The 18,369-nt window shown below is 61.0% G+C and overlaps 1 protein-coding gene across 2 annotated transcripts; it reads right to left on the bottom strand.

Annotated features, from left to right (window-relative positions):
• Positions 1-656: 656 nt before the first annotated feature.
• Positions 657-17,651, bottom strand: RARG (retinoic acid receptor gamma). Of its 2 annotated transcripts, none has more exons than XM_037514834.2 (8): positions 16,159-17,651; positions 5,371-5,519; positions 4,997-5,138; positions 4,173-4,333; positions 3,822-3,998; positions 3,277-3,481; positions 2,684-2,842; positions 657-1,950 (listed from the first exon to the last, which is right to left on the bottom strand). In XM_037514834.2, the coding sequence occupies exons 1-8, from the start codon at positions 16,340-16,342 to the stop codon at positions 1,751-1,753; spliced, it is 1,377 nt and encodes a 458-aa protein (XP_037370731.1). In that variant the 5' UTR covers positions 16,343-17,651; the 3' UTR covers positions 657-1,750. The 2 variants fall into 2 exon arrangements, with proteins under 2 accessions (XP_037370731.1, XP_037370732.1); XM_037514835.2 differs by lacking the exon at positions 16,159-17,651 and adding an exon at positions 9,888-10,295.
• Between the last annotated feature and the right edge of the window lie 718 nt (positions 17,652-18,369).

The following is an 18,369-nucleotide window of genomic DNA, read 5'->3' on the forward strand; positions in this document are numbered from 1 at the left end:
GGCAAGGCACTGTCCGGGAAGGCAGGCCGCCAGGAGGAGGCCTGAGGGGGAGTCGCAGAGGGCAAGACAAGACAACAGAGGGTGCAGCGGTAGAAGCCAAAGAAGAGGGGCTGAGGTTGGGGCATAGCAGAGGTTAGAGGTGTAGGGGCAAGGGGAGGTACTAGCACAGAAGGCATCAGTGGGGCTGTGGCAGGCTTGGGGGGTGAAGAGTAGAGTCAGAAGGGGTGAGGCAGTGACCTGAGACAGTGGGGTCACAGTGGAAAGCTCACGGAAGGGCTGGTATGAAACAGAAACACTAACTCTGATGCAGACCCGGGGCCAGGGACCCTCATGAAAACCAAATGAAACTTGAGTGAACCTTCCCCAGAGAAGGGCAGATAGGCAGACCCCCCACTGGGGGTGGGCACAGCGCTAGAGACAGCTGACGCCCATGCCCGCCTTCCGAGAGGCCCACAGGGTCCAATCTGAGAAGGCCCACGGGTGGCTGTGGGAGGCCCAGACACTCAGGGTGGCCCTGCCGGCTGCCCCCACCATCGGAGTGTCTCCTTGGTTCCCCTGCGCAAGCTGCAAAATCCAGAAGATTAGGCACTCAGCTCCTCACCCACCTCCCTCTCTAGGTATTTCCTTAGCACCTCAGAGAGGGAGCCACATCCCAAGAGTTTCCATCACTTTATTTTGCAAAAATAGAAAACTCAGCAATATGCGATACAGCGGGCTGAGGGGAAATGTAAACAGAGGGGAGGGGACAGCACCCTGACCCCCCAGAGAAAAAGGGGAGCCATTGGGAATCTTATTTGGCAGCTAAATACAAACAGGGGATTGGCGGGGAAAGGGGAGGGGTCACAGGGGCCCTGGGCTCCCCCTCCCAAGACCCCCGGAGGACGCGATCAATTCCAGGGTGTAAACAAAAGCTAATAAATAAATAGAGGCTTCCTCTGGGTCAAGGCGGGATCAGCTAAGCAGCGCCCACCCCCCCCTCCCGGGGCCAAGCTGCTCTGGGGGGTCAAGGGAGAAGGCACTGGGGGCAGAGGGATCGCAGGCCCCTCTGTAGTGTAGGAGGGTCCCCGCCCCAATGGCTGAGATGGGAGGCGAGGGGAGCCCAAGGCACATGACAGGGCTGGGGGGCGGCTTGTAACGGAGGCCACCAGGCAGGCCAGCCCCAGGGAAGAAGTGCAGAATGGACCTGCATCTGCCCCTTTCACCCTCCGGCCCCTCTGAAATGAAGGGCCCAGCCTGCCCCACCCTGACCTGGCACGAGGATGGGGCACAGAGGGCATGCACCTGGCAGGTGCGGACAGGTGCATTACGCAGCATTAGGCACCAAGGGAAGGAGCGAGAGAGTAGGCTCAGCCCTCCCCCTTCACCCCTCTTTTGGTCTCTAGTGTTCCTGTTTGCTCCCAGAGGCCTAAGCACCTGGCAGAGGGACTGTGGAATGGCAGGATCTTCCTCCTGCCCTGGGGAGCCTGGGGCCCTGGTATCTGAGGGGCAGCATGGAGATTTTAGCATCCAAACCCAGGCCGACCCCGCTATCCTCTCTCCCAGTGGGAGGACAGGCCCCCGAAACTGGAGAGGGAGTCGAGTAGAGCAGGAAGGGGATGAACACAGAGGCACCCCTAGAAACTTTGGCAAAAACAAGGAGCTCAATGGAAGGGGTGGGGAGAGGGCAGAGCAGGTCCTCCCCCAGTCGCTGGCGCTGCCCGGGAGATGGTCAGTCTGCTTCCTGGAGCCCCGACCCCCAGGGCAGGGGAAGTCAGGGGCCCTGTTCAGCCTGGGGGCTGTGGCCCCCTTTGTCCTGGCTTCCAGGAACCTCATCCTCGCTAGAGGCCTTGGGGTGGGGACCAGGCTGCGAAGAGTCGTCCTCAAACATTTCGGGGTTCTCCAGCATCTCTCGGATCAGGGGAGGCATGGGGCCTGGAATCTCCATCTTCAGGGTGATGGCCCTTTCCGCTCCTGCAATGGAGACACAAAGAGGTTAGGGGGTGGGATGCAGAGGCAAATGTCCCTTGAGGCCAGCCCCCCAACCTTTCTCAACTGCCCTATGACTCTCCTCTGGGGGCTCCCAGCGCAGGCCAACCACTTCTCGGTCCCTAGTTCACCTCACTGCTCTAGGCCTCCTGGGGCCACTCCTCTGCCTGAAGCCCCTATACCTGGCTTCTCCGCCAAGTCTGCTGCCCATTTTTCCATTCTTCCAGGTGGTCTCCTCAAAGGTCACCCCATTCCCAATGTGTAACCCCAACCCCCAGGCCCCTAACATTCCTCTCATGTCCAGAGCCTGCCCTAGGCCTGTTCTTATTAACAGATACAATAATGGTTAATAATTATCGCTGTCTCCCTGGCATCCTTCTAAAGGGACACTGGCCACTGAACTTTCTGCGATGATGGAAACACCTGCTCTGTCCAAAACACAGGCAGAACCGAATCTGTCACTGAGCACAGTGGTGCACCAACTCGCCTAGTCCTCAGAATAAGTTTAAGAGGCAGCTATAAATCAGCCCAGCTGAGCCACAGGAAAGTACCAGAGGGCAAGCAATCTACCCGAAGTCTCCTCAACAGCATGAGCAGAGCTAGGATTCCAGGGCAGGCGACCTGGGTCTCAGCGGCCCTGTTCTTGTCTTTGCTCGTCCCCCTGCCTGACTTGGAGACCAGCAGCTCCAGGGAGAGGGGAAGCTCCCCGCTGACTAACCCTTGGTGCTGATGCCCCGGAGGTCGGTGATCTTCATGAGCATCCTTGGGAACATGTAGGGCTGGCTGGGCCGCCGCCGCCGGGCGTACAGCCTCAGGGCTTCCAGCAGTGGCTCCTGCAGCTTGTCCACTTTTTCGGGTTCCTCCAGGTCCATACGGTCTGTGGGGACAAGCACATTCAAGTAAGAGAGCAAGAGATGGAGAAGACGGTGACAAGTGGCTGATCCCCAAATGGCCCTGGCCTATGGGCCTGTGGGCCCCAAACTTGTCCCGTTAGCCCCTCCCCTGTTGTCCCTGAACCCCACCCAGATCGTCTCTCCCGCTCCAAGGCCTGTGCCTTCTCCCCTTCAGCAAGAGGTTTTCTCTGCTGATCACTCCTGCGCAGATCCCTGTCTCAGCACCAGCATCCGGGTCATGTCTACTCAGCCCTTGCCCCTCTTTTTGTCCGGGCTGCTGGGGAGCCTGTATGGATCTGAGAAGCCGGTGTATGGAGCCAGGTACGACAATCCCAGGGGTGGGGACCGAGGTCTCCCGCCTCCTTGGCGATCAGGTGTGAGAAAGGGGCATTAGCAAACGCCAGGGGGCGCCCCACACCTCCACAGATGAGGCAGATGGCGCTGAGCAGCCCGGTCTCGGTGTCATCCATCTCAAGGGGCAGGAGCTGCCCGGCGAAGGCAAAGACGAGGTCTGTGAGGGGCCCAAAGCCGGCGTTGTGCATCTGGGTCCGGTTCAGGGTCAGCCCATCAGAGAAGGTCATGGTGTCCTGTTCTGGGGTGTACCTTGTGCAGATCCGCAGCATCTGCGGGTGGCAAGGGGAAGGCTTAGCGCTATCTCTGGGGCGGGGCATGGGAAAAAAGAGTGAGGTGCACATGGCAAATGAGGAGATGGGCCCAGAAGGGTGACCCGGAGCAGGCCTGGGCAGGGAGGCAGGGGCTAGAGGACCCGAACCCTGGGTGAGAGAAGCTAGGGGGCAGAGCTGCCTGAAGTTTAGGGACAGGCCTTAGCGGCGGGGTTCAGGCCTTGGGTTTGGAGGCACTCTGGGGACTGCCAGACTGGAAGAGGGAAGAGAGATAATGAAATCTTTGTGTGGACCAACTCCTTCGTCTCCGGAGGTTCAGGCTGGGGCAGGAGCCGCTTACCAGGATGTCCAGGCAGGCGGCCTTGAGCAGGGTGATCTGGTCAGCAATGCTGAGTCCTGTAAAGCCAGGCAGCCGCTTGGCAAACTCCACTATCTTGATAATGCACTTGGTGGCAAGCTCACTGAACTTGTCCCACAGTCCCAGATCCAGCTGGACCCGGTGGTCTGCACTGGAGTTCTGCAGGGAGTGGGGGTCAGAACATAAGGTGAGGCCACCCTGGGCTTGTCTTGCTGCCAATCGCCCTAGCGCTGGCCCCTGGATTCTGCTCCCCCACTGTCTGCCCCACCAGATCCTGGGCTCCAACACAAGCCCTCCCATTCCCCAAGGTGAACAGTCCCCCCCACTCCTCACCGTGGTGTATTTGCCCAGCTGGCAGAGCGAGGGGAAGGTCTCCTGATGGGCTTTGCTGACCTTGGTGATGAGCTCTTCTAACTGGGGGCTCAGCTCGTAGCTGTCAAGTGATGCTTCTTCTTTTACCTCTTTCTTCTTCTTGTTCCTGTCATTCCGCACAGCTTGGGGGTGGGGAACAGAAGGAGAGGGTCAGGAAACTCAGTATGTACCTCCCTCTGGGTATTCCCCTTCACTCTAATTTCATGTGCTCAGTCCTTATCATGAACAGCTACTCCCGGGGACCCTCCTCAATGCCTCAGTTTCCCTATCTCCTGCATTAGGTCCCTTTCCCAGGCTGAGTCTCTCCAGCCCCACCCAAGGCCTGCAGCCCCTGCTCCCTCCCCAGGCCATTGGAGCTTGGTTCAGTCCTGCCCTTCCTGTCACCCTGCAGGAGTGGAGGGGGGGCAGGATATGCAGGCAGCAGGATATCCACTTATAACCTTGGCAGCACAATGGCGTAGGAGGGGGGGGACACCCCATCCCCCCCTTCAGTCCTGGGAGCAAGAGAGAGGACAGGCAAGGCCCCCCTACATCCCCATGGGAATGTGAGAAGGTAACCCCATTCACTCTTGCAGAGGGAGGGTTGAGCTGCTGGCTAGAGGGCAGCGTGAGAAGGGGTGGGGCCCCCTGAGTGGAGGGAGCTAATCAGATGGACTGGCCAGGGAGGAGCGTCAGCTAGGGCAGACTAGGTCTGGAAGTCAGGAAAGTGGGGGTGGCCAGGGAAGAGGGCAGCTACCACAGGCTAGGACGGGAGTCTCCCGGCCAGACAGGGGCTCAGCACCTACCTTCCTTGGACATGCCCACTTCGAAGCACTTCTGGAGCCTACAGTACTGGCAGCGATTCCGGGTCACCTTGTTGATGATACAGTTTTTGTCGCGGTGACATGTGTACACCATGTTCTTCTGGATGCTGCGGCGGAAGAAGCCCTGGGGTTGGGGGTTGGGGTGGGTGTCAGTCATGCTGGCAGTACCAGCCTCTCACAGGCCTCGCAGGTGGCCCCAGACCTGACCCAATCTATTAACCTCCGAGGTGCAAAGCTGCCTCCTCCTCCTCCTCCACGGGGGTGCCCACTCACACAGTGTCTCACTCCCCTGGCCTGGCCCCCGAGAGCTTCCCTCACCCAGCTCCCCAGGGCACCCAGCCCCGCCACATACACACCTTGCAGCCTTCACAAGAGCTGACCCCGTAGTGGTAGCCAGAGGACTTGTCATTGCACACGAAGCAAGGCTTATAGACGCGAGGAGGTGGAGGGGGCGAGGGCGAGCTGGGCACCATCTCCTCTGAGCTGGTGCTCTGTGTCTCCACCGCTGGGGGGCAAGCAGTGAGATGAGGTCAGAGAAGGAGGACCCCCTCAGACCTCCAGGCATCCTCATCACATACACACGTACGTGTACACGCACGCGCACACACACACACACACACAGAGCAGTGAGATGAGGTCAGAGGAGAAGGACCCCCTCAGACCTCCAGGCATCCTCATCACATACACACGTACGTGTACATGCACGCGCGCACACACACACACACAGAGCAGTGAGATGAGGTCAGAGGAGAAGGACCCCCTCAGACCTCCAGGCATCCTCATCACATGCACACGCGCACACACACACACACACACGTGCGCACACACACAGTCCTTCACCCCTCCCCGCTTCTTCCTCAGGGTCAGTAATGACAACGTCATCACTATCATAGTGGTTTCAAGTCCCAGCAACCACGTGTGGCTTCACAGTAAACTCTTCCAGAAAGCCCCAAACAAGCCCTTCTACTGCAGCTCCCACAGTCTGCCCATCTCCTCCCACAATCATGCCAGCTTGAGCCCAACGTGACACTGCTCAGTTCTCCAAATTCCAGGCCCAGACCATCCTGGAAGTTAGTTCCTCTCAGCCTCAGTTTCCCCAGTTCTGAAGTGGGTGGATGGAGCAGTTTCTCCAGTCACTTCCTGTCACAGGGGTTGATCCTTGTCAGGTAGGCTGCCTCCACCAGCCTCCTCCTGAGGCAACAGACCTGGGGGTGGGTAGGCAATTACAGGCTACCTGTAGCTAGCACCTGGCTAAATGACCCGCTGGGATACACTGTCGGCAGATCAGGGCCTCATTTCCTCTCAAGTAGCACAGGGTGGATGATCCTCAAAGCGTTCCTCTCACCCAGAGAGCCACCAGTGTCCTTTTCCCCAGAAGCCACTGGGGCAGTGAAGAAAATGGGATGGAAGTATCCGGAAAGTAGGTTAGGGGAGATGCCCTAGACTTATTTTACACCACAGAAACTGACTGCAAGAGAGAGAAGTGACTGGCCAGCGCCAAGATGCCAGCTGGTGGGCAAGTTAAGGCTCTTGGTTCTTCTGACTAATCTAAGCAGCCAGGCCAGGAGACAGAGAAGCTGGGGAACGGAAAGCAGGAGTTTGCTCAGGTTTTCAGGTCTACAAGCTGTTGGTGGTGTCGCAACCTGGAGAAGTCAGGTGACACCAGATAAACAGGTGGCGGGGAGAAGGGGACCACCTCTGCACCCTCTGACCCTATGTCTTCACTCTTAAACTCCCACAGACATCCACCAGCAGCTCAAAAGGGGTCTGAGGTCACGTCACATAGTTGGGGGGGAGCCTGTTCTGGAGGCGGTTGAGTGAACCTGGCTTGGGTGTCTGGTTGATCTTCAAATCTATATAATAATTATTGAAGCTGGAGGACCTGTTGCCCCAACCTGGAGGGCCCAAGTGAATGCAAGAAAACCCTAATGCCCCCCAAGGAGGTACCACACGCCCACCTCAGAAACACCTTCCTTCTAACAGCCTGCAACCCACATGGTCACAAGTCCACCTGGCCGGGGGCCAGAGGACAGAGAAATGCCCGGGATGCCAGGGTTAGGGTAGCTCCACCCACCCCACAGGAGGGAAGACCTCCCCACCCCCCACCACACACAGACGCTCGATTAGCATAAGAATCCTCCAGGAGTGTGATTCCCCAAAGGGAATGGAGAGCGGGGAGCAGAGGAAAGAAGGGTGCCTGCCAATCTATTCGGGCTGGGGGGCGGGAGGCTGCAGGAAGGGCTGGTGCGGAGAGCAGGGGGGGCTGGAATGCCTTTCAGGACCCCTCCGGTGTCCTCTGAGGGTGCATGTGCTGTCCACAGGCCAGTGCGTGGGGTGGTGTCACTCAGTGTTGACGCCCTCCCTGCCCGCAGAGCGCTGCCTCATTTCCTCTCTTGCGAAAGGGCCTGGGTGGGGTCAGGCTGGCATGGGGCAGTGCCAGTCAATTACAAGACTGGGGGCTGCAGGGAGACAGGCCTAGGGGCAGCTTTTCCCAACTAAATACTACTGTCACTGCTTCTCAGCATCCCTCCGCCACCCCCTAACCCCTGAACCCTCAAGTGCAACCGAGGAGCTCTGGTCACCTTGGGGCTAAGGGCGGAGGGAGGCTAATGGAGCCACCTCTCCTCGGATTCCCTTCTTCTGGGCCAAGAGAGCTCGCGGAGGGGACACTACTCCTGGGCTAGGCAGGGGCCCCTGCTGAGGAGGAGGGGGTGGGCTCTGGGTTTTTCTCCTTTTAAAGCCCAAATTGCTGAAATTGAGGAAATTCCTGGCCAGGCTGAGCGGAGCTTCAAACAAACTCTTTATAACCGGCTGTAAACGCTCCCAGCTGCGAGGCCCAGGGCTGAGAAGCCCAGACTCACAAACTGACACACACCTCCTTGGAGACACACTCTCACATGTCAACACCACACAGGCCACAAAGACGGGCATATCACCAGTGGGCTCCTAAGTCCCAAGCGTGCTCTGGCGCAGAACACACAGGTGGGCATAAAGGCACACTCCCCGGCACACCGTGGAGGTGGACACACAACCACGACACCTACACGCAGCCCCAGAGCTCCCTTCACATCTGCAAGGAAGCAGCTCTGCTACCACAGAGGTGCCCAGGCCTGTCAGCACAGCCCAGGATGCCAGGGAAGGGACAGGGGGACACACCACGTGGCCCCCTGGAGACCACTTTCCTTTCCCGGGTTAGAGCCACACAGCCACACTGCTTTCCCTAGAAGTGTGTGGTGCAGGCCTGAAGCTGGCTTGTGTGCTCACCAAGACCCTCCCGGCCACAATTATTGGTCGAGATTGAGATGCGAAAACCTACGACCAGCCAAGTCCAAGGAGCTTTCGCGGGCCTGAGAAAGACATGGGTGTCCTCCCCCACCCCGCCAAGCCCTCCCCGGGAGAGTGTCTCCACCTCAGCACCCTTCCCAGCATACTCTGTTCCCCATCCTATTATGCAATGAGGGGAAGGCTCAGAATTCACAAGAATTTGGTGCAGAGCGGTAGCTCCCTGCTTCCACCCCTTTAAATGCCACCCTTTCCTCTCTTACCCCACTCCACCCTAAAGTGTGTCTGCTGCTTGCCACCTCCCTCTCCCAGTCTCCCAGTTGTTAAATCTGAGCAGCTCTGCCCTGGAACCAAGAGACCAAAAAAAAAAAAAAAAAAAAAAAGCCGAACTTGTAAACAGCGCAGCCGAGTGCCAAGGAGTGAGCGTTGGCGGGGGCTTGGTGACCCCGAGCGCACTCCCCCTGCGCCCGGCAGCGTCTGGGTCTAGCGTGCCCCCGAGTCCCTAGTTCCCCAGAGTCTGCACCCAGGCAAGAGCTTGGTCCCAGCCCCAGGGAAATTTGGGGGGTATTCCAGGCTCTCTCCTGGCCCCTCCCCACACCCCCACCCCCGCGAGGCACTTCGGCCCAGGCTTCAAAGCCGCCTCTCATCTGGACTTCATTTTTACTGCCTCTCAGTCCCCAGCTTTTTATTACCGTTCTGGAAAGGGGTTCCAGGGCCCCAGGCCTGGCATCTCCCATTTCACAGAGCGGGAAGGATGGACATTTGGGGACCCAGGAGTCACACTGTCCCCGCCGCTGCCACCTCCAGGCCACCCCCCACCGGACAGACTTTTGCTTTAAACTTTTCGCTTCCTACCGAAGTTGTGTGCGTCGGAGCCAGAGGGAAAAACCATCTCCGCGCACAGCCCCGCACACGGCTGCCAACATTTCTTTTTAAAACGGGGGAGGGGGCGCCAGAGCCCAGCCTGCCCCCGGCGGGGCGCACCCCCCCTTCCACCCGCGCGGGGAGCGCACAGGATGCGCGCTGGAACACGGCACCTTCCCAACCGCCCCCGAGGCCGCGCAGGGCACACGCCCTCCGGCCTCACGCCACAAACAGCCCCACGCAGGGCCCTGCGGACCTGCCAGCGCCGTCGGCGGGGCGCCCTGCACCCACCCCGCCCAGACGCGGCGCTCCAGGGAGTCCCACGCTCGGCAAATAATATTTTTTACACTCCCAGCTTCCCACATGGGCTTTACAAACGCCACCTACGGGCTGGGGTGCCACATCCCGCCCCGGCCACGGGCCGATGGGCACGAAGCGCCAACACGCCTCCGCCTTTCCCTGCGCCCGGGACTCGAGTGCCATCCTCCACGGGGCCCCTCTGCGCGCCCCTCGTAACCCTCACACTCCAGACGCTCCTGCACACACCCCAAGGAGTCGCCGAGGCCCCCACGTTTAAAGGGCCAGCACCCGCTTTCGGAGACACCCCCTCGGGCGGGAAGGGTCGGAACCTCTGCCTGCAGCCCAGCTCCACCTTCCACACTCGGAGGGAGCCGCTACCGCGCCTGCACCCCGCGCCCCGCGCCCGCCGCCGGGCGCCGGTACCTACATTGCAGGCTGGCGGGCTGCGGCCAGGCGAAGGGCTCCAGTCCCGCGAAGCAGGCGCTGCCCGCGGCTCTGCGCAGCAAGCCGGCCCCGGGCCCGGCCGCCCCGTACAGCCGGCGCGGGCACGGCGCGAACGTCTCCATGCAGTCGTACATCGCGACCCGGCGTGGAGGGGAGCTGGGCGCTGGGAACACCGTGGGCCCGCAGCCGAGGCCCCCTCCTCCCCCGCGGCGCCCCGCTCCTGGAGGGGGGAGGGGAAGGGCTAGCATAGGGCGCCGGGCTGCATGGGGGGTAACGGGTGGGCGGGAAGGAGGGGATCCCCAGCGGGGGCAAGGGCGGGGCGGGGCGCTGAGCCCGGGCTGGCGCTGCGGCCGCGGTCCGGCTCGCTCTGGGCGCCGCCGCGGCTCGCGCTGGGGGACCTTTTGTAGAAGCGAAGCCCGGAGGGGTGGGGGGTGGGGCTTGCGGCCCGGAGGGGGCCGGGCACCGCGAGCAGGCTCGGCGCGGAGCGCACTCGCAAACACACGCTCGCGCCGCGGGGCGCGCGCGGGCCCGGGCGCACAGCCGAGCTGCCCCTCTCGGCTGGCACCGGCATCTGCAGACACGCGAGCGCGCGCGCCCGTGTGCGCCCCCGAGAGTCACGGGCGCACACCCGTCTGCGGAGGCGCACCTGGCCCGGGAGAGCGCCCGCGAGCCCTCTCGCCCCGCGCCCGGGGGCCCTGCGAGCGCCCCGCCGGGGCCGGGGCGGCGCGTTCCTCGCGCGCGCCCCGCGCCCACACGCCCGCCGTCTCCGCGGCCGCTGCAGCCGGGACGTCGGGGTGGCCGGGGAGAAGGGAACATGGAGGTTCCCCGCCCGCGGCGCTCCTCCGGCCCGGGGACCTGCGCTCCCTCCACCCCCTCATTCCCAGGCCTGGCTCCGCCCTCCCCCCGCGCGCGCCCCGGGCCCGGCCGCGCATTCCTGCGGCTCGGCGCGCGCGGCCTCCCCCTTCCTTCCCGTCCTCCCCGCCCCCGGCCGGCGGCCGGGCGCGCGCCCGCGGTGAACTCTCCGGGAACCCCCCTCGGGGCGGGTGGCCGGGCGCGCTCACCTCCTCCTGACCCGGCCCCGCCCCGCCCCGCCCAGGCCGTCGCCAGCGCGCGGCGGAGTCCCCCGCCCCCGCCGCCCGCCCGGCCCGCCGTCCTCCCGCGGGCGCCCGGCCCCGCAGCCCGGCCCGGCCGGACACTCCCCGGCGCCCGCCGCCTCCCGGGCCTGCGGCCCAGCGCCGCCCTGCCCCGGGCGACCCCCGCGCCGCGCCCCGCTGCCGCCCGCGCCCCTGCCGCCCCCGGAGCCGCCGCGCCGCGGGCGCCGACAGCGGGGCCGCCGCGGGCGGAGCTGCCCGGGCTCGGAGCGGCGCCCCTTCGGGGCCACGCTCGGGCCCTTCGGGGCTCCGGGGCGCGCCTCGCGGCTCCGGCTGCCCCTTCCGGGCACCCCGTGCCCGCGCTCGGCGGCGAGGGGGAGGGCGGGGGTGGCCACGTCAGGAGCTCGCCCTGGCCGGCCGGGCCGAGCCGGGGACCCTGGCCCCCGGACAGCGCCAGCGCCGGCGACTCCCGGAAACCGCCCCCCCGCGCCCCGCCCGCGCGCCCGCCCGCCCGGCAGGCCCAGCCGGCTCTGTCAGCGCCGCGCGCGGGCGCCCGGGGAGCGGGAGCGGCGCCCGGCCCGGCCCCTTCCCCCGCCGGCCGGGCCAGGGCGGGGCGCGCTTTTCTAAGAATCTGTTGTACCGGGCGGGGGGCGCACTGGGGTGCAGCAGGAGTGGGGCGCCAGTTTGGAAGAATAAAGAACAGGAAGGGGTGCCAGAGCAGGGGAGGGGAGGGGAGGCCGGCGCGGAGGAGGGGCGGGGTGGCGGCCGGGGACCGGGGAGGGGGGGTGGGGTGGGCAGGGCTGCGCAGGGGGGCCGGCCCCGCGGGTGGGGGTGGCGGCGCGGAGTGGCAGGGCTGACGGGGGGCTGGAAGCGGGTTCCAGAGGGAAGGCCGTGCTCTTTCCAGCCCGGCTGCTCTTGCCCCCACCCTCGGATACCCCATTTCTGAATCCAGCCATTCCCCCGCCCCAAAAACAAGGCGACGGATTTTTGAATCAGAATCTGACCAGAAGCAAAAAAGTCAATTAAGGGCCAAATGGAGAGCACCCCTAAAACAGGGGAAAGAGCCCTGATCAGTGAACTCCAGGCTGTCAGCCGTCCCCCCTCTTCCCTCCTCCAAAATCTGAAAGGTCCCAATTAAGTCAGGCCTGCCTGGTTGGTAATTAGAACCAGAAGTGGCCAGGCCACAGAGAGGGGGTTGGGAGGGGGGCACAGAAGGAGTAGGGGGAGGGCTCCAGGAAGTCATGAGTCCTCAGTAGCCCCCCTTTCTCTTCACCAGATGCACCCCACTCTTCGTTACCCCATCTGCGTGCTTCCCAGGCATTACAAGAAGAGGCCTGACAAGGCACCAGCTACCAGGGTGTAAGGCCCACCCTTCCCACCAACCCCAGCCCCCCATTCTAGACAGTCTTAGCACAATCTTGAGGAGAAGGTAAGAGCATGGGGGAATCTAGTGCCCCCTCTTTTCCCCAAAGTCCCCCCAGCCCTTATTGCAGCAATTAGACCCATTAGCCTTCTAGCATTTCATGGGAACCAGATGTTCTCCACCAGCCTGGTGGGAGTATGAGGGGGGGCTGCTGCCTGACTCACCCCCTTCCCTAAGATCCCCACCACCATAGCATACCCCTCCCAGTTAGAGTCCCACAAAGGCATGCCCCAGAGGCGAGGAGAAGTTTGCCCCACCCCCACCAGGGAACCCGCCAGCACTGGGTCTGGCCGGTCACCCCTCGGAGTCTCTACCACCCTGGCAAGGATGAGTTTGGCCCATGAGGGACTATGGGGGAAGGGATGGCAAACTCCTGCACCCCTCCATCCCCCACCTCTTGCCACCTCGGGATGGAGCTTGAGGATAACTGGCTTGAATTCCTCATGCTAAATTCTTTTTTCTTCCAAAAGCCTCCCTCAAAAAACTGAAAAGGGGGCATTTCAAAGCAAAGAAAGCCCCGCCCCATGGGTAAGCCCCAGCTCCGGAGTCCCACCTGAAGGGCAGTGGGAGGGGGCTGGAGGAGGGGACAGCAAGAGAAGCGGGGTGGGAATAGGGAGGTGTGAAGGCCTGGCCCAAAGCGGGGACGTAAGGAGCACTGGCAGGATGGGGGCTGGGACCGGGTAGGGGGCCAGGAGAGGGGGGTGCAGCCTGGGCCCCAGCGGCGGCGGCTTGCCCGGCTCCCCCCGCCAGAGAGGTTTCCTGTTGCAATCAAAGCCCCGTTTGTGTCAGCCTGGAGCTGGAGCCCGAGCCTGAGGAGGAGAGACCAGGAGGGGAGGGGAAAGGAGGCAGTCGGCTGGGGCTCTTTCCTGGAGGAGGCCTCGCTGCCGCCCGCTGGCCACCCTGACCCGCCTGCTTGCTCTTTCGCCTCTCCCCCTGTCTGGGCTCTCTGTGGCTGCACCGTCTCGGCCTGTATAATTCTCAGTCATCTCATTTAGGTCGGTGAGTCTCTTTTTCGGTTTCTTTTATGCGGAATTCTTTTTCTTGCTGGAGAAGCCTACCCTGTTTCTCCACCTGACTCTGGGGCACAGTCAGAGCTCCTTGCCCGGGGACACTGGCATCCAGTTCTGAGGACAAACTGGACCAGCTTCGCAGGACCCCAGATAACCCCTCAAGCAAGAGGGGGGAGAGGACGAGGTTTCCCTTCCCTCCCATCACATTCTGTTCCCTGTAGTCTCCATAAAGCAAACGTGCAGCACACCAGTGTTTATAAACAGAGCTACACAGGGATGCAGACACCAGCTTCTCATGCAAGTGTGCGCGTATGCGCGCTCTCGAGCATGTGTGCACACACACACAAGAGCCTCTACTTCCCTTGCACTCAGGCCTGTACTCGCCTCAGCAGCACATGCTCCCTTCCCCTCTCCCATCCTCCACCACCACGTTCTGAAATGCCTGCCTCAGGCCCCTGGGAAACCCCAAGACAGTGCAAGCCTTCCCCCCTCAAGGAGCATGTTTCCACGGTGCCAGAGACGGAGCAGTAGGATCCAGGGGTCAGCCACAGGGAGAAATTCCAGACTCCTCCACAGACCACCCTCCTGCCCAGAAAGTAAGAGAGAGCGGATGAAGAAAGACACAGAGTGTGGCTTAGGCCTCCAATCCCTCTCCATTAACAGGCCCCAGCCAAACAGGGACAGTAAGTCATGAGGGACAGCAAGAAAGGAGACTGCACCCTTTCACCCTCTGGCTGCACCCATGCAGTCGGAGCGTTCCCAGACTGCGGTTCTCTCCCCCCCCTCCCCTACCTCCCTCATTTACCACTAGGTGCTTCGAGCCCCACTCCCAAGAAGGCTGCCTGGACCTATGTCTTCCCCTCCTCCCCGCGCCTCCAACCTCTCTGCCCAGGCCTGTCCCCTACTGCCAGCCACACCCTCCCCTTACCTGTGCCGGCTTCGGCTCCTCCCTTGGATTTCTCCTTTCAGCCCCCCCCTCCCCCTTCAGGGCAGTCTTTGGGGACTGGGGCCCAGTCTGACCCCTTCCCTTTCCTTGACCTCACTTTGAACCTTGACCTTGACCTCCAAGCGTTCAGGGCACAGGAGGCTGGCTCCCAGCTCTCAGCACTTCCCACTCCCTACTTCCATTCCCTTTCTCCTTCCCCCAGCAACTTCAGTTGCCTCCCCAGAACCTGGGAAAATCAAGTCCCCAGGGATTAAGTAGTATGTTCTCAGCAAGAAGCACATTCATGTGGAGAGGATGGTTCCTTCCCACCTCCCTAGGCCCTGAGACAGATTCATGGGGTGCAGATGAGGTCGGGGGAAAGCCCAGCTGAAATTTCCAAACAGGGGCACTTTGTGCTCGCTTGTTCACCATGTGCCACCCAAGTAACCCCTGTTGGACTACAGACATGCCACCGGCAGGCCTCACCGAACACCAGCCAGACACGCTGTCAGCAGCCCCATTAAATACTGCCTCACTCCTCACACTGACTCTTTGTTGTACACACTGGAATTCTGCATATGATCAGAGTCTCAGGGACAGAGTGAACACACCAAACTGCATATGGTGTTAACACATGCGCATGTGCACACACGCACGCACGCTCGCTCGCGCACCTTCTCTAGATGAGCACACTCTTTCCAGTAGAGCTGCCAGCCTCCTCCAGTCACCCCTGTGCACAAACACACAACCTTCCCGAGTGCCCCCTCCTGAAGACAGGGCCCTTCTCCTACAGAGGATGCCTCTTAATCTCTTTGTAATTTTCTCTCCAGATCCTGGAATCTCTCTCTCTGGAATTGTGCATCTCTGCCTCTCCTTCCATCACCTCCTCTTCTCCCCAGATGGGGCCTTCTCCACACCAGCTCACTCACGTGCTGACTGCCTACCCCTCAGAACCCAACACCCAGCCTTCCAGCTCATGCCTGTAATGGCCTGGCCAGGAAGAGCAACTACCTAGCGGGAGGAGAAGGGACCCAGAGGGAAGAGGAGAGGCCCAAGGCTTGCCTGCTGTCAGCACTCAAAGGCTTAGCCCAAAGAGGGCAGGCCTGAGGGGCAAGTAGGGATCTGCACAGCATGTGGGCGCTATGCCAGGCCTGGAAGGAGGGGAGGAGTCCAGAGCCCACATGGCTAGAGGAGAGGATGCTTCTGGAACACCCCTTCCACCTCCCAGATTACTTATGGTGCAAGAGCCACCTTCTTTGTGGCGGTTTCCACCCTCCCCAGAACCAACTAGAGAATCTCCTGACCCCCACGTCTCTGGACACCTGGCGCTGGGTTTCTTCCCTCTTGTCACAGCCTCCCCTAATTCAAAACAATTTCACCTCTTGCTCACATTGTCAGCTGACTGGCCTCCCGGGCTCCTCCACTTCCCAGCCTGGGTCCCCACCCCTCCGCCTCCCCCCCCCACCCCACCCCCATTCCTGCCACTGCATGCACGCAGCAGTCTCAGACTTCACCAGACCCACCCTTGGCTTGCCAGGCAAAGGTGCTCACGTTTGCCAGGTGATTTATACAGGAGGCCATTTTAGGCCCCCAAAGTGTAGACATGCTGCTGTCCAGCCTGGTCAAGCAGGACTCTCACTTGGCACACTTTCACTTGCTCCACATACACCCCCACCCCGCCCACCCCTCCCCCATCTCCATGTGCCTTCCTAAGTGGGCTACCGATTGATTTTTTTTTAGCATCCACCCACCAAATGCCCTCCCTTTCCCGCTTGCCCTCATCCCCCAAGATCCCTGAGACTCACACAGAGAAGCCATCTCCTTGGGCAGGTCAGGCTGGCCCAGGCCCCGGAAGCTAGGGCTCAGCATCTCGAAAGGTGGAGACCCCCTGAGTGCTCCTGGGAAGGCAAAGGGGAAGCCAGCCCCTGGGTAGCCAGATCCAGGCCCCAGGGCACCAGCCGCAAAGAGTCGCTCCTTATTGGTGGCCATGGCAGCTGTGGTGAGTGAGGGGGAGGCCCCCAGGGTCTGCAGTGGGCGGGGGAGGTCTTCAGCCACAGCCCCCGCCCATGCCCATTGCCCGGGCCTGGGAGGCTCCGTGCCCACCCCGCCTGGACTGCCCAGCAGAGCGGGTCTCCGAGCGTCCTAGGGAGAAAGAGCAAAAAAAGAGAATGAGAGAATGGTAACTCAGGTGCTGGGACCCAGGGCCCTCTCAGTTGGAATTTTTTCCCTCCATGCTGCTGCCTGAAGGGTAGGAGGGGTACAGGGGATGGGGCTGCCCTGGCCCAAGGTCCTCTACCAGGCAGTAGAAGAGGCTGACACAGTGCAGGTGCTTACACAGACTCAGAGAAACTCTCCAGGGAAAGCTAAGCCAAGTTTCCCAGGTGACCGGTGGTGAGCTCCTGGCAGAGAGGCCTCCTAAGCTGCGGAGTGAAGAAGCCATTGGGCTCCATGACTGGGAGAGACACTTGATCTAGCCCTCCATCAATCCTATGAAGCAGAAACTCATTCCCATTTCACAGATGAGGAAACAGGTTTAGTGACTGGCTGTAAGTGGTGGAGCCAAGATGCCAACTCTTCTGCCCCGAAAAAGCAAATGTATCTCTCTCGTCACCTTGGGACCCGACCCCTCCCTGCGGCGGAGTGCAGTGCGATGGTCAGGGTTACAGCCTGGAGAGCCAGGCTCCCTAAGCTGAGCGCCAAAGCTTATTTGCTGTGGGAGCTTGGAGGGACGTGCTACTTACTCTGTCTGTGCCTCAGTTTCCTCACCTGTCAAATGGGAATAAAAACAAGGCCTACTTCATAAGGTTGTTGGGAGGATTAAGTGATCTAGTACATATAAAGTGCTCAGACTAATAACAGGGCAGCACTGAATACCACGTGAGTGTCTCATGTTATTTCTCTTTGTACCTTCTCTTCCTCCATACCTCTTTTAATTAGCATTTCCTTCTCCCTCTCTCTTCCCCCATACTCCCTCTCCCAGCTTCCCCTCCTAATTCTTCCTCTGTCTCCAGTTTCCCCTCACTCCCTACACTCTCTTATACCTTCTTCAAATTCACAGATGTTAGTGGAACCCCTTCTGTGCACCAGGTATGATGCCAGGGAGTTCCATCTCTGATCTCCTTGTCCTCAGCTCACTTTGTTCCTACATCTCCTCTTCTCTCTGAGTCCTCTGTTCCTTGGAAACCCTCCCTAATTCCCGCCCCCCACCCCAGCCACACACTTAAAGGTAGCAAGGCCCCTGAAATTTTTAACCAAAGGTGGGGGCATAAGGGAGAGAAGATTTATAATCCTAAAGTCTCAGGGGTGGTTCTTCTCCTGATGCTCTGACAAGGGGAAGGTTGGTTTTCCCAGGGCCAGCAGAGCCCCACCCCCACCCCAGGGAGTTAGGGGTTAGGGAAGGAGAGTCTTCCCAGCCTGGCACCTCCTCTGCCAGCCAGAAACATAATGGGCTGAGATGGAGAAGGATGAAGAGAGAGTAGGGCACCCAGAGACCACTGGATGAGCAGGTCCAGACTCGGTGTTGGGTATTTCTGCATCTGTGTCCATCAGTATTTCCTTCTAGAATCAAAATCTCTCAGTCTTATACCCCTGCTATTTGTTTTACTTTCTCTTTGCTCTCTCTCTACCTAGGACTTCAAGCTCCTGAGGGTAAACTGTCAAGAAGGTTTGAGGAACTCAGACCCCCCACACCACAACCCTCCACTCAGTCCCAGAGCATGAAGCAGCTCCAGCCCTCACTGCACCACTCAGATCCCCAGCACCCTCAGAATCTCCAGCTCAGTGTCTCCCCAGGCCCTAAAAGTCTGAGCTCAGAACCCCCAGGGTCCCTCTCCTTTCCTTCCCCAGTTCCCTGAAGTCTTCATCCCTGGTAAAGACCAGGTGGAGCCAGGAGTCCGGGCCCCTGAGGCCCCTAGGCCATAGCTCAACAGGCTGGGCCACATTCCAGGTGGATTAACCCCTCCAATGCCAAGGGTGAAGAGCTACTAAAACCCTCACCCCCAACCCCCCCCCCCATC

This window comes from Talpa occidentalis, unplaced genomic scaffold, assembly GCF_014898055.3.
Source record: "Talpa occidentalis isolate TD23 unplaced genomic scaffold, MPIMG_talOcc4v2.1 talOcc4.16, whole genome shotgun sequence".
Taxonomy (NCBI): Eukaryota; Metazoa; Chordata; class Mammalia; order Eulipotyphla; family Talpidae; genus Talpa; species Talpa occidentalis.